We start from the raw sequence: 14189 nt of genomic DNA on the forward strand, positions 1-14189 counted from the left end.
GGTTCTGTTCATTTTTTCTCTAAGGCTAATAGTGACCATATTGCATGGGCCAGAAAATCTCTGATTATTAAAAATAGTGTTTCTCCTTTCTTTTTTTAGTGCCTTTGTCCTGCACTTATGCAAGATCAGCACAATTAATTTATGGGGTGGGCGAATGCTCTTCGTGTCACCACATGGCACAACCCCCACCCCCTATATGTACCCCAACTGCTTGTGTAGATTTACTCATGTAGAAGTTTTCTAAATGTTTGATAATCTTGTAACTGAGGCAGGACTCGAGTACCAGCCCAGTATTCACCTAGTCAGTGGGGAAATAGCCAAAAGCCACATCCAGGCCAGCTGGCTTACCAACCCTTGTCGTTAATCTTCCAACACCCTTGGTTATCCCGGCAGGTATTAAAAATAGTTTCCTTGATATAAAATTAATGTTTATCATTAAGTGAAGTGGGTTAAGAAAAAATGTTAAATGTATGTATCCCATATAAATGCAGTAGAGTTTTACCAAGGGATAAATGGTGTTCCTGGGTGTAATGGGGGAGGATGTGAGGGTGGAGTGTATGATTGTGTGATAATGGAAGACACTGGATTGTGGTCATGCATTTCCATCCTCCTAGGTGTGCAAACGGAAGACCGACCAGGCAGAGTCCCACTACATCAGAAGAAGCAGCTACAGGGTGCATCATTGTATCACAATGTTGTCTCGACCGTTAGGCACTGTGCCTCATGAATCATTGGCGAAGAGTAAGCAGATTTGCTCCTTGCAGGTGGGGGGGGGGGGGGGTATTTTTCACAAAGTGTGCTATAACATTATGTGGAATACAGATAAGAGTTATTAAGAAATGCACATGGACAGAATCTGTGTGAATCTCTGCATACTGTTCTATGCTCTAGACAGGATGGCAGCTGTATCATTCTTCTGGGAAAATCAAATTCCCTCGCCATGAGTGCTGCTTGCTTTTCAGTTTACAGACACTGCGTCTTCGCTACATTTTTTGTCCAGTTCCCTTATGTGACGAGACAAAATAACTTCACTGACCTCCTGTTTGTATGTGAATTTATTATTAGTTTATTGAGTATGTATTTGGAGTTGTCAGACGGGATTATGTAAAAACACCCAACTGCTGGAACTGTTAACTGCCTACCACACTGGAGAACCTGTCTCAAGTGTATCATGCTGCCAGAATGCATTTGTCAATGATGATTTCCATATCTCCACTATTAATGGCTGGGATATTATACAGCCTGCAAAATATTTATTTTCTGCTCTTTCAATACTTCACCACCAAGTGACAATAGGTTACATGGCTTTACAACACTCTGTCGATAATGGACAGCAGCAAAGTGCCACATTTACTGATCTAGTCCCTTTCTCACCAACACACTACATAGGTTGCTGACATCACACTTAACAAATGAAGAACTTCTCAGCCATTTTTACATATTTTATGTGAAAGCTCATGTAACAACTGCAAATAAACACTTAATTAATGAGTTATATGAAAAGATAGATTACTGCTTATTGTAAAAATGACGTGTGAGGTTGCAGACAGGCACAATTAAGACACTTAACACAAAAGATTTCGGCCACAGCCTTTGTCAGAAACACACACACACACACACACACACACACACACACACACACACACACACACCCATTCATTCACACAAGCAAGTACACCTCGCATACATACGACCGCCAACTCCTCCTGAGCTGCTGTAGTTTGCAGTTACGGTAATTAGCAATCTGTCTCCTTGCATTGTTGTTATTCCTACATGGAGAGTCCGTTGTTTAATTAATGAATTGGAAAATGGCTCATCTGTATAAAAACAAGCCAGTGAAGCTGTTTTCTCCTCACATAAGAGAACTGGACAAAATACCAGAGAGGTATTGTCTGTCTGCAAACTGAAAACTGAGCAGTGCTTTTAAAATTGCCTTTCAGGAAAGACTGCTACAGCTTCCATATAGGATTGCTGAGAATCAATTTGCCCTCTAGCAATGTAGAGCAGTGTGCAGAGTTATGCAGATCCTGTCCATACGCATTTCTTATGTTAGTATTTCTAGTAATACCCACCTTTATTCCATGTAGTGTTAACACATTTTGCGAAAAATAAACCCTTCTGGGCATGTTGGTGCAATTAGTGGGGTAGAAAGAGTGGGATCTCACCTGCTCACTCTTCAGTTTGCAGACCTACGAAGGAGGGGTGTGCTAGACAACAATGGTGACGTAACTTCCCTTGTGCTTAAGATACGCCCCACCTCCCCTCCCATAACCATTCCAGCCTGTCGCACCACAGAACATAAATTTCTCTCTTAAGTGATTCTGCTGCACTTAAATGTGGTACACAAATTTAACATTTGTTCTTAAACCACTTCGTTTAATGATAAACGCTGATTTCATACCACTGAAAAAATTTTAATAACTTCACCATTTTTGTCTCCTGCTACAAGGAAACTATTAGCCCTAGAGAAAAAAATGAATAGTGACTTTTTGCAATAAATTTGATTTTGTTTAATTTTGTATGGGAAAAATGTTTGCTAGAAGTCACAGTTAGTTATTCAAGAAAAACGTAAAAAAGTACTGTTAAATATACCCCACCACTACAGTTCCACCCTGTCAGTCAGGATTTTTAATATGTTGTTCATGGCACTCCCTCTTTCCACAGCACAAAAATTTGTGACTACACGAATTTTTTCACTATACGGCCTTCCTTGGTCTTGGTTGGGTTATTAAGAGGCTCGGCTATCTCAGTAGTTTACAAAAGTGGTGTCTCTTCTATTGTTGCATAATTTTTGCAGCTTATGATGATGCCTTAGAAAAAGCACAGAAAGTAAATGTGAAAGTGGAATCTATTAATCTACAAATAGAAGGCGAAGTTGGTAAAAAAGTTGACACAGCCCGCAAACAGCTTGATGAAAGTAAAAAGAAACTAACGAAAAAGCGTCAGGATATAGGGAAAACAAATGGACTACTTAAAACTGCTGAAAGGTAAGTGGCAGTAAACATTATCTGTTAGGTAACATCAAAATCAATTTATGAAACTGTGAAAAGTCCTTCTTTTATTTGGGAACAAATGTACCAGTAACGTTCCTTCAAGCTTTTACAATTAAAAAAGTTCTAGTAGTTCTGATGATCAGCTGTTGGTAATAATTTTATTACATTCAAGGTAAAGAGCAACTAAAGATGAACATCCTCTTATTTCATGCCAGCGGAAAACACTACTACTTTTTTCCTGTCTCAGGCTTGCCCTTGGGTAAGAATTTTTTTTACTTCTGTCTGTACCCACTCACATTGCTTTTCTTGTTTATTGTTATCCACAAAATTCAGTATTCCTTACTTTGTTCCATCAGACTTCACTGAACAGTCAGTGTTCTCTTTATTTTGACTTTAAGAGTTTTTCCAACTCAGGCCAATGATATTTGTACTCCAGTACTAAGATTCTGATTTGTCTGCAGTGATGAAGTTTCCAGGATAAACTCAGCACTAATTGAACAGACATCTGTTTCAAGTTTGAAGGCTCCTCCAGCACTTCCATTGTTCAGCCATAGAAAAGTGTGGATTGAAAATTGTTCTGCAAGATTCAGATCTTCATTCTCCTTTTTTCCTTCAGTTTCCAGATGGGTCATGGGTCTGCAAAGGCTGCTCTTGCTTCATTCATTCTTTGAGTATGGGTGTTAGCACTTCTTTTCACTGTGATAGAACTACTAGGATAGCAGAAATAGGCTTGTCTTAAGTCTATATAGTTTCTGACCATTGCTTCATCCTTTGTTTCTGAAAATGATGTTTTGATGTTGTTTTGAAGTTGTCTTGGGGACTCCATTTTACGCCTTTTACGTTATATGGAAAGCCATTGTTCATGGCAGTCTTGTTTGAGACGAAACCTAATCAGAAAGAACAAGCAGATGAATTCCATTTCTGAATTTGTTGGAAAGTGATGGGAAACATCACACTTGTGTTGAACATCCAAGTCCTGATACATTTTTCTACAAAATTTTCTTTTTATGGTATTGCTTGAGCTTTTAATGACTGTGCTATCAACCTACTAAACCGGTGACAGGAGGGAAAAAGGACAGTTGGAGCATAATTTCCTTCTCATATCAGCAACTCCCCCTGCCCCCTGCCCAGCAGGCTCCCATCTCTTTAGTGAGTATATGCTTGACCAACACTGAGTTCCAGCTCCTGTAGCACTACTACCCGTTCCTTGCTGCAAGCCCATCCTTCTCCTGTTGTGATGTGGGCTTGGCAAATAACCATTGAGCAGGATATTTATAAATGGGAAATTACCCAGAGCAGTTTTAACGGGACAGTTGCAAAAATCTGGGCGGTTGCAAAAATCTGGGCGGTTGCAAAAAAAGTACTTCTTAAGTATTTTTTCTGCTAGGGTGTACTATTTACCAATTAAACTAAAGGAATAGGATGATGCTCCCACTATTAAGTTAGTAAATGTTCACACTTGCCTTTATTACTTGGAACAAAAGATGAGGAGAGAGAAGCATGTTGTTTTACTAGCATTCAGACTTGGTCAACCAAGGAAGGGTATGTGTTGCTGACAACTGCTTATAATTTATAATGTCCTTTTTATTTTTACCAGTTCTATTCTTCATTCATTCTCTCTCTCACTCACTCACTCACTCACTCTCTCTCTCTCTCTCTCTCTCTCTCTCTCTCTCTCTCTCTCTCTCTCTCACTCACTCACATATTGTAGAGTGATTATTGATAACAAAACTGTTACTGAATATATTAAACAGCTGGCATGTGTTTCTAGATCAAAAATGTATTCTTAATTGTTAAACTGATTTTAGTAAAACAAAGAAATTTCAGACTGACTATAATTTTCTCTTCTGCTCCTTTCTTTATCTACTTTCATATGACTGCACTACGGTAAAGATAAAATGAGAACTCTAAAATAAGAGATTTAATAACAAAGAATCGATGCATAAGACGTAAGAATCATTAGATTCAGATACTAGTCAATTCCTAGAAAATCCACAATTTGTGGAACTGGGAATCAGATTTGGCGTGTCACACGTCGCAAACTAAAATCAATATGGATAAACTTTATGTACTTTAATTCCAGTTATTCTAAGTAAATATTAGTGCATCTGGTATTGTAGCATATTGGTAGTAGATGAAATTCGAAATGAGTGGCGGGTAATTCCAGGTAATTCATGCAATTCTGTCGGTTATTTAATCAAACTGAATTGGCAACAGTGGTCTAACTGTCTGACAGTCATTCAAGTCTACGTGCAACACACCTGTGGGTCCAGGGGTTAGAATAGGCCTGAAGTATTCCTGCCTGTCGTAAGAGGCGACTAAAAGGAGTTTCACACGTTTTGGCCTTATTGTGATGGGCCTCTATAGGGTTTGACCTCCTTTCTTTAAAATTTTCCCAAAGAGCAAGCCAATTGGGGAAGGGCGCCTTACAATGTGCGTTGTGTCCATCGTGCATTGAGATCTTCAGCCAACTTTCTCGTCGTTGCATTGCAGTCCTGCCCATTCTCCATCTCTAGGGTGAGGACACCTTCCTGGGTGCATTTTCCACCATGCACCATGCAGTGTCGATTTCTGCGTCGACGATGACCATAGACTTCTTTGCACCTGATATCCAGCATGGTAGCCAGTCCGTATTGGTGGAGCTGCCATGTACCCTGTTGGTTGTAGCCCCCTGACCACACAGGGATCGCTCTGCTGATGCCTGAGCCGTTAACTCCCCACATATGCCAAGGGGTAGATGCCCATCCCCCTGGGGCATCAAGACTCCCGCCAATGGCCATCCTGCCAGGTGGCCTCTGCTGCGGTTCTGTGGCGCCCTTGTGGAGTGCCCCTGGTCAGAGTGGGTGGCATCAGGGCGGATGACACACGATGAAGCATAGTCCATCATCTCTCGCTGATGGTGAAACACGAGCAATCTCTAAGCGATCATGAGCTCAATTCAATGCACAGAAGTAAGACCCCAAATCGTTCACCTCCCTGGCCACACCATGGGAGGAATGTCAGGCTAACGATGGCAGCAGATCTTATTCACCCTGCCACCTTGTATTTTCAAGAGCTGATGGGGCATCTTTCATGACGATGAAGCCTCAGTTTTTTGTTGAGCATTTAGAGAAAAAGTTCAAGGAGGTGGGGGGCTTGTCCAAAATGAGATCTGGGGTCAGCCTTGATCAAAACAGCATCCTCTGCCCAGTCACGGGAGTTAGTCACTTGCAACAAGCAGATGTTTCTGTAACCATCATGCCCTGTAAGAACTTAAATATGGTCCAGGATATCATATTTCACAGAGACCTTCTTTTACTGTCCGACGATGAGCTGCGTGCCAATTTAGAGCGGCGAGGTGTACATTCCATCCAGCGTGTCCACCGGGATCCGAGGGATCCTGAGAAGGTCAAGGTGATGGTGTACAACTGTGATGTAAAGCCCTATATCCCTCCCCTGATGCAGTGCTTTAAGTGCTGGAAGTTTGGCCATATGTCGTCCCCCAGAGTCACATGCATCACATGGCGGATGCCCATTACACCCCAATACACAATGTGTCAACTGCGGAGAATACCATTCGCCTTGCTCTCCAGACTGCAGGATTCTCCAGAAAGAAAGGAAAATAATGGAGTAAAAGACCCTGGACCAACTGACCTACAATGAGGCTAAGAGAAAATTTGAATGCCTGCATCCTGTACATAAGACGTCATTTTGCACCGCTGCTGCAACAGTTCTGACCCCATCAGCTCCGCCATCCCCTGTAACCTCTCAGTTGGAAGACTACACCTACCCCCTTGATTGGGGGGGGGGGGGGGCATTCCCTCCCTGTTGCTCCCACACCACTACTAACTTCAGGAGCAGCAACACCCCCCCCCCCCTCCCCCAAACCATCTGGGATGTCTACCCCACTTCTAAGCCGGAGGAGCGTAAGTCTTCTTCGCCTTCTCTCGCTAGGAAGGGGTCCCTTGGGTCAATCCCTTCCACATTTCTGCTAGTGGGAAAGGAGACACCTGCCAGTGGTTGTGAAGAGCTCAAAGGCAGCTGGTCGTAGGGCTTCATGCTCATGCTCAATCCCGGAGGTTTAGTCAGTGAAGTCCTCCCAGCCAGGGAAACCCAAGGAGCAGTGAGAGAAATCCGAAAAGCAGACCCTTAAGACGAAGGTAATAGTGGTGGCACCCACACCACCACTACCTACAAGCTCTGCGTCTGAGGATGCGGTGGAGATTCTGGCGTCTGCTAAGAACCTAGATCTCGCAAGACCCTCAGACACAATGGATATTGACTGCGAAGGCAATATGTCGGTGGCAACAGGTGACCCTGAGGCGTAAACTGCCTCACAGAATGTTTCACGCCTTTCCAGTCTCATGATCACGTAATCATCCAGTGGAATTGAGGCGGTTTTTTCCACCGCCTGGCTGAGCTATGGCAGCTGTTAAGCTTTACACCTGCTTTCTGCATTGCCCTTCGGGAAACCTGGTTCCTGGCAATGCGAACCCCTGCCCTCTGCGGTTATAAGTGATATTACAGGAACCGTAGCAACTATAATAGTGTGTCGAGTGGAGTTAGCATTTATGTCTGAAACACAGTCTGTAGTGACACTGTGCCTCTTCAAACCCCTCTTGAAGCTGTGGCTGTCAGAATAAGGCAGATGCAAGAAATCTCTCTATGCAGTGGGGAAACTTTCACCTCTGCTGTCACCGTTGAACCTCCCACACTCGCTGACATGGATGTGATGGTGGAGCAGGTGACTGCAACAATTCTTTCTGCAACAGATAACACAATCCCTCACTCTTTAGAGGCCCCCCCCCCCCCCCCCCCCCCCCCCCCCCCCCCCCCCGGCGGAAGACAGTCCCTTGGTGGCTAGCGGGAGTAGCTGAAGCAATTGAGGAGCGTCTGCGAGCTTCACAGCAGCATAAGTGGGACCCTTCCCTGGAGCACCTCATGGCCTTTAAACAGCTTATTGACTGCATCTGCCAACTTATCAAAAGATGGAAACAGGGAATGTTGGAAGAGATAAATCTCGATTGTTGAGTGCTATACGTCACCTTCCCAAGCCTGTGCAAAGATAAAACATGTTTTCGGGTACCAGACCCCAACAGGTGTTACCATAAATGGTGTGTTACCTACCGATGCAAACGCAATTGCCGAGCACTTTGCTGAGCACTTCACTGGAGCCTCTGCATGGGAGAATTACCCCCCAGTCTTTTGCACTCTCAAATGCTGGCTGGAAGGGAAAATCCTCTCATTCACTACATGCCACAGTGAATCCTGTAACACCCCATTTACAGAGTGGGAGCTCCTTAGTGCCCTTCTACATTGACCCAACACAGCTCGTGGGCCTGATCAGATCCACAGCCAGATGATTAAATATCTCTCATCTGACTACAAGCGACATCTCGTCATCTTCAGCTGGATGTGGTACGATGGCATCTTTCCATCGCAATGGTGGAAGAGCACCATCACTCCGGTGCTCAAACTTGGAAGAAACCCGCTTGATGTGGATAGGTATTGGCCCATCAGCCTCACAAACGTTCTTTGTAAGTTGCTGGAACGTATGGCGTGCCGGCAGTTGGGTTGGGTCCTGGAGTCATGTGGCCACCAAGGTTGCTCTACCACTAATAATCGTGTGTCCCTAGAGTCTGCCATCCGAACAGTGTCCCTCCAGTGTATTGAGTGTCCCTCCATTTTTAGTGGCTATTTACGGTCTAGCAGCAACTGTTGAGCCCTCTGTCTCACTTCATCTGTATGCAGACGACTTCTGCATTTTGTACTGCTCAACCAGTACTGGTGTTTGTACTGCTCAACCAGTACTGGTGTTGCTGAGCATCATCTGCAGGGTGCCATCTACAAGGTGCAGTCATGGGCTCCCATGGCTTCCAGTTTTCCACCCTGAAGACATGTGCTGTGCATTTCTGTCGTCGTCGTACTGTTCATTGGGAACCAGCACGTTTCCTTAATGACGATCCACGCACTGTAGTGGCGATTCTTAGGTCTGGTTTTCGATGCTCGTTTGACTTGGCTTCATCTTCATCAGCTTAAGCAGAAGTGCTGGCAGCACCTCAATGACCTCCACTGCTTGAGCAACACCAACTGGGGTGCAGATCACGCCACACTGCTGAAGCTCAGCTGTGGGTGTGTGATTTATGGTTCTGGGGCACCCTCAGCACTGAGTTTACTCGACCCATCGTTGCACCATTGCGGAGTTCGTCCAGCGACAGGAGCTTTTAGGATGAGTCCAGTGTCAGGCGTACTGATGGAGTCTGGAGTCCCTCCATTGAAGATCAGACGTGCACAACTGCTTGCCAGTTACATCGCAGACATTCGTAGCTCTCCTGAACATCCTAATTACCATCTTCTGTTCCTAATCAAGGTGATTTACCTCCCACATAGGTGGCCCAGTTCAGGGCTAAAGATTGCAGTTTGCGTGTAATCGCTTCTGTTTGAACTGGAGGCCTTCCCTCTACCACCTCTCCTCGAGGTCCAGTCACATACACCTCCATGGTGTATCTGTACGCCGAGGCTTTGCCTGGACCTTTCGCGTGCCCCTAAGGACTCCATTAACCCTGAAGCTCTCCCCTGTCGTTTCCTCTTGATTCGTGAAGTTTTCTGGGGCTCTGAAGTGGTTTATACCAACGACTCAATGGCTGATGGTAATGTTGGCTTCGCCTTTGTCCACAGAGGCCATATTTAACAGCATTCCTTTCCCAATGGCTGCAGTGTATTCACTGCCGAGCTGGTGGCCATATCTTGCGCACTTCAGTATATCCGTTCATTCCCCGAGGATTCGTTTCTTCTGTGTACTGACTCCTTGAGCTGCCTACAAGCTATCGACCAGTGCTACCCTCGCCACCCTCTGGTAGCGTCCATTCAGGAGTCCATCTATGCCCTGGAACAGTCCCACCGTTTCGTGGTGTTTGTGTGGACCCCAGGACACGTCGGAATCCCCAGCAACGAACTTGCCAACAGGCTACGCGGAAATCGCTCCTGGAGATGGGCATCTCCAAACCTGACCTGCGTTCTAACTTATGCCTCAGGGTTTTTCGGCTTAGGGAGACGGAATGGCATAACAGAACGCACAACAGACTGCATGTTGTTAAGGAGACTATGATTGTTTGGAAGTTGTCCGTGTAGGCCTCTTGCAGGGAATAAGTTGTCCTCTGCCAGCTTCGCATTGGCCACACTTCTGTGACCCACGGTTACCTCCTGTGCTGTGATGACTCACCTCAGTGTCAGTGCAGCGCCTGGTTGACAGTGGCCCATATTCTGGTGCACTGTCCCACTTCGACTGCCCAGCAACGAAATCTTGGATTACTGGACTCGTTGCTGCTCATTTTATCTGACAACACCTCATTGGCTGATTTAGGTGTATGTTTTATTCGTGAGGGTGGGTTTTACTATTTGATCTAAGTTTTAGCACATTTCCTTCGTCCCTCTGTGTCCTCCACCCTAGTGCTTTTAGGGTAAAGGTTTTAATGTGCTGTAGAGTGGCTGGCTTTTCCTTTTTATTCTCATGGTCGGCCAGCCACTGTTATGATTTCTTGTTTTACTGTCTTCTGTTTCTACCATCTTTCTGTTGTTTCTTTGTCCTTTTTGTTCCTTTTAGTGTTCGTTGCCTTTCATTCTCTTGTTCTTCCTTTCTTTTTGTTTTGTGTGATGTGTCTCGTCTGTTTTATTCTCACACTTGGGGCATTTTTTTATTAGGAACAAGGGACTGATGATATCGTAGTTCGGTCCCTTCTCCCCTCTTTCAAACCAACCAGCCTATGTGCAATATAACATCTGTGTTATTTACAGTGTTGCAGACAACAACTATTAAAAAGCTGCAATATGCTTAAAAAAAAGACCTGATTGGAACTTTTCAGATTTAAAAGGGAAAGGAGTTGTTTGTAAATATTGTTCCAAGGAATACAGACAGGCACATTACAACAAAATGGAGTTAGTGCGCTCGAAATTGGACTATGGAAGCATAGTTTACGCCTCTGCTCGGCCGTCTATTCTTCGGCGTCTCGACTCTATCCACCACTGTGGATTACGTGTAGTGTCTGGAGCTTTTTATGCCAGCCCTGTGGAAAGTCTTTATGCTGAGACCGCTGAACCTCCGCTGTCTAATTGGCGAGCTGTCCTTCTGAGTCGTTATGCTAGCCATCTGTCTTCCGTGCCTGTTAATCCGGCCTATGACATATTTTTCGACACCTCCCTGGATTTAGGGTATGCAGGCCGCCCTTCATCCCTACTACCACCTGGAGACCGCTTCCATCAACTGCTCCATTCTCTTTCCTTCCACTTTCCTAAAACTTTCTTGACAACTGTGGGTACAGCACCGCCTTGGCTCCGCCCCCGGAGCTGCCTGCTCCGTGACCTTTGTCAGTTTCCCAAGGATGGTGCCCCTTCTCTTGTTTATCGTTGGGCATTTGCTGCTCTATGCGCACAAATGAAGGAAACCACATTTATTTACACTGATGGCTCAAAAACATCATTTGGTGTTGGGAGTGCCTATATTGTTGGTGACACCCCAAATCGATTTTGGCTTCCCGACCAGTGTTCGGTTTATACTGCGGAGCTTTACGCTGTTCTCCAGGCTGTCCAATACATCCGTCACCATCAGCGGATACAGTATGTTATCTGCTCAGATTCTCTCAGCTCTCTCCTCAGTCTCCCAGCTCTCAACCCTGTCCACCCTCTGGTCCGCCGGATTCAGGACTGCCTTCACTTGGGGGGTGTCTCTGTGGCGTTCCTCTGGTTCCCAGGACATGTTGGTATCTGTGGAAATGAGACGGCCGATATAGCGGCCAAGGCAGCAGTCTCTCTTCTTCAGCCAGCTATTCGCATGATTCCCTTCGCCGATCTACGGAGTGTTTTATGTCGTCGTCGTTGCTCTATTATGGCACGCACATTGGTCGACACTTCCCAATAATAAATTGCAGGACGTGAAAGCTCTTCCCTGTGCTTGGACCTCTTCCTCCCGAACTCGTCATCGGGAGGTGGTAATTTTAACTAGACTCCGGATAGGGCACTGTCTTTTTAGCCATTGACATCTTTTAAGCGGCGATTCTCCCCCACTATGTCCCCACTGCTCTCAACTTTGTACGGTGAGACACCTTTTACTTGAGTGCCCCTGTTTTACTCCGTTACGCACCCGTCTACATCTGTCACCTGATATATCTTCCATTTTAGCATATGACATGCACTCAGCCGATCGCGTTCTCGAGTTCATTAGTGCCAGTGAGATGTCAGTCATTTGAAGCTCTTTTTGGGGACAAACAACCCCCCCCCCCCCTTCTATAGTGGTTTTTTAAGCTTTCCTTCTTTTTTTGGTTTCGCCACTTTTTTGAGTTTCGCTCCCATTGCTGCTGGTTTCCAGTTTCGTTTTTTTACCTTTTCCTAAGTCACAGACCAGGCGCTAATGACCGTAGCAGTTTTTGTGCGCTAAAACCATAACAAAAAAATGGAGTGCTTGAGTTAGGCACAGCAATTGAGTAAAACTTTTTAAATGTTTTGCTGTAGTATAGTACAATAAAAAATACTACCTATACACTAGCTACTTAATATAAACTATACTTTATTTCAAAAATTACTTCTGAACTTCAGTGCTGCTCTCTTTTTTTATTACATACTATCCCAAGAAGTGACCTCATTAAAGATGCAGAAAGTTGCGTTTACAGTCCAGTTCATTTCCCCTACTCACTGTCTTAACAGTTTTTTCAACTTGGTTACCCAACCACTGAAGCAGTGTTGCAAAACACCTTTTCCAACACAAAATAGCAACTTAAAAATATTTTTTAAGTGCCACTTAACAATTAATCTTTTAGAATGCACAAATTCGTGGGCATTTATGAATTTTGGGCATTGGCCCAGGCATTTATCCTGGGCATTTGCCCCAACTTATAAATGCCCAAGCATTTTACACCACTATCCCTCTGCCTTTCACCCCCTGCGAGTCTGAGGGTTAGTATAGGCCCGAGGTATTCCTGCGTGTCATAAGAGGTGACTAAAAGGAGTGTCACACGTTTCGGACTTTGTGATGATCACCTGTTGGGTTTGACCATAATCTTCCTAAATTTTTCAGAAGAGTGAACCAATTGAGGAAGGGTGCCTTACATGGTGCACCGTGTCCATCATGCATTGAGATCTTTAGCCCACTTTCTCATTGTCACTTTGCAGTCCCACCCATTTCCCATCTCTTGGATGAGGACATGTTCCTGGGTGCGTTATCCACCATGCACTATGCAGTGCCGCTTTCTGCGTCGTCGATGACCGTGGACTTCTTAGCACCTTATGTCCAGCATGGTAGCTAGTCGGCAGTGGTGGAGCCCCCATGTACCCTGTTGGTTGTAGCCCTCCTGACCACACAGGGATCGCTCTGCTGATGCCTGAGCCGTTAACTCGACACGTATGTCAAGGGGTAGATGCCCATCTCCCTGGGGCACTGGGACTCCCAGCAGTGGATATCTTGCCAGGTGACTTGCTGAGGCTGGGTGGCGCCCATGGGGAGGGCACCTGGTCGGAGGGGGTGGCATCAGGGTGGATGACACGCCATGAAGCAAAGTACATCATATCTTGCTAGTGGTCCACCACCACCACCACCACCACCACCAGCAGTCTGTAAGCAGGCTAAGTCTATCATCAATGCTAAAAAATATGACCCCAAATTGTTCCCCTCCCTGGCCACACCGCAGGAGGAAAGCCAGGCTAAGGATGTCAGTGAAGCTTATTCGCTTTGGTACCTCATACGTACGAGAGTTGATCAGGAATGTTTCATGTTCATGAAGCCTCAGTTTTTTCGTGAAGCATTTGGAAGACAAGTGTGGGAGGTAGAGGGCTTGTCCAAAATGCTCTCTGGGTCAGTCTTGTTACAAACAGCATCCTCTGCCCAGTCAACGGCATTACTCACGTGTGCCAAGTAGGGGGGTGTTTCTGTTACCATTACTCCCCATAAGAGCTTAAATATGGTCCAGGGTATTATATTCCACAGGGACCTTCTTTTGCAGTCTGACAACGAGCTGCACACCAATTTAGAGCGGCGAGGTGTTCATTTCAACCGTCGCATCCATCGTGGTCCGAGGAATAACCAGGTTGCTGCCAGTGCCTTCATCATGGCCTTCGAGGGTGACACAGTACCCGAAATGGTCAAGACGATGGTCTACTGTTGTGACGTCAAGCCATGTATCCCTCCCCTGATATGGTGCTTTAAGTGCTGGAAGTTAGGCCATATGTCTT

At 45.3% G+C, this 14189-nt stretch overlaps 1 protein-coding gene across 1 annotated transcript in view; it reads left to right on the forward strand.

Moving 5' to 3' along the window:
* LOC124721169 (structural maintenance of chromosomes protein 4-like) overlaps positions 1 to 14189 on the forward strand; it is a 249531-nt gene that overhangs the window by 168314 nt on the left and 67028 nt on the right. The window contains exon 15 of the mRNA XM_047246005.1: positions 2798 to 2987. Within this exon, the coding sequence (XP_047101961.1) occupies positions 2798 to 2987 (190 nt within the window). The remainder of the gene's footprint in view (positions 1 to 2797; positions 2988 to 14189) is intronic.

This window comes from Schistocerca piceifrons, chromosome X (assembly GCF_021461385.2).
Source record: "Schistocerca piceifrons isolate TAMUIC-IGC-003096 chromosome X, iqSchPice1.1, whole genome shotgun sequence".
NCBI classification, from domain to species: domain Eukaryota; kingdom Metazoa; phylum Arthropoda; class Insecta; order Orthoptera; family Acrididae; genus Schistocerca; species Schistocerca piceifrons.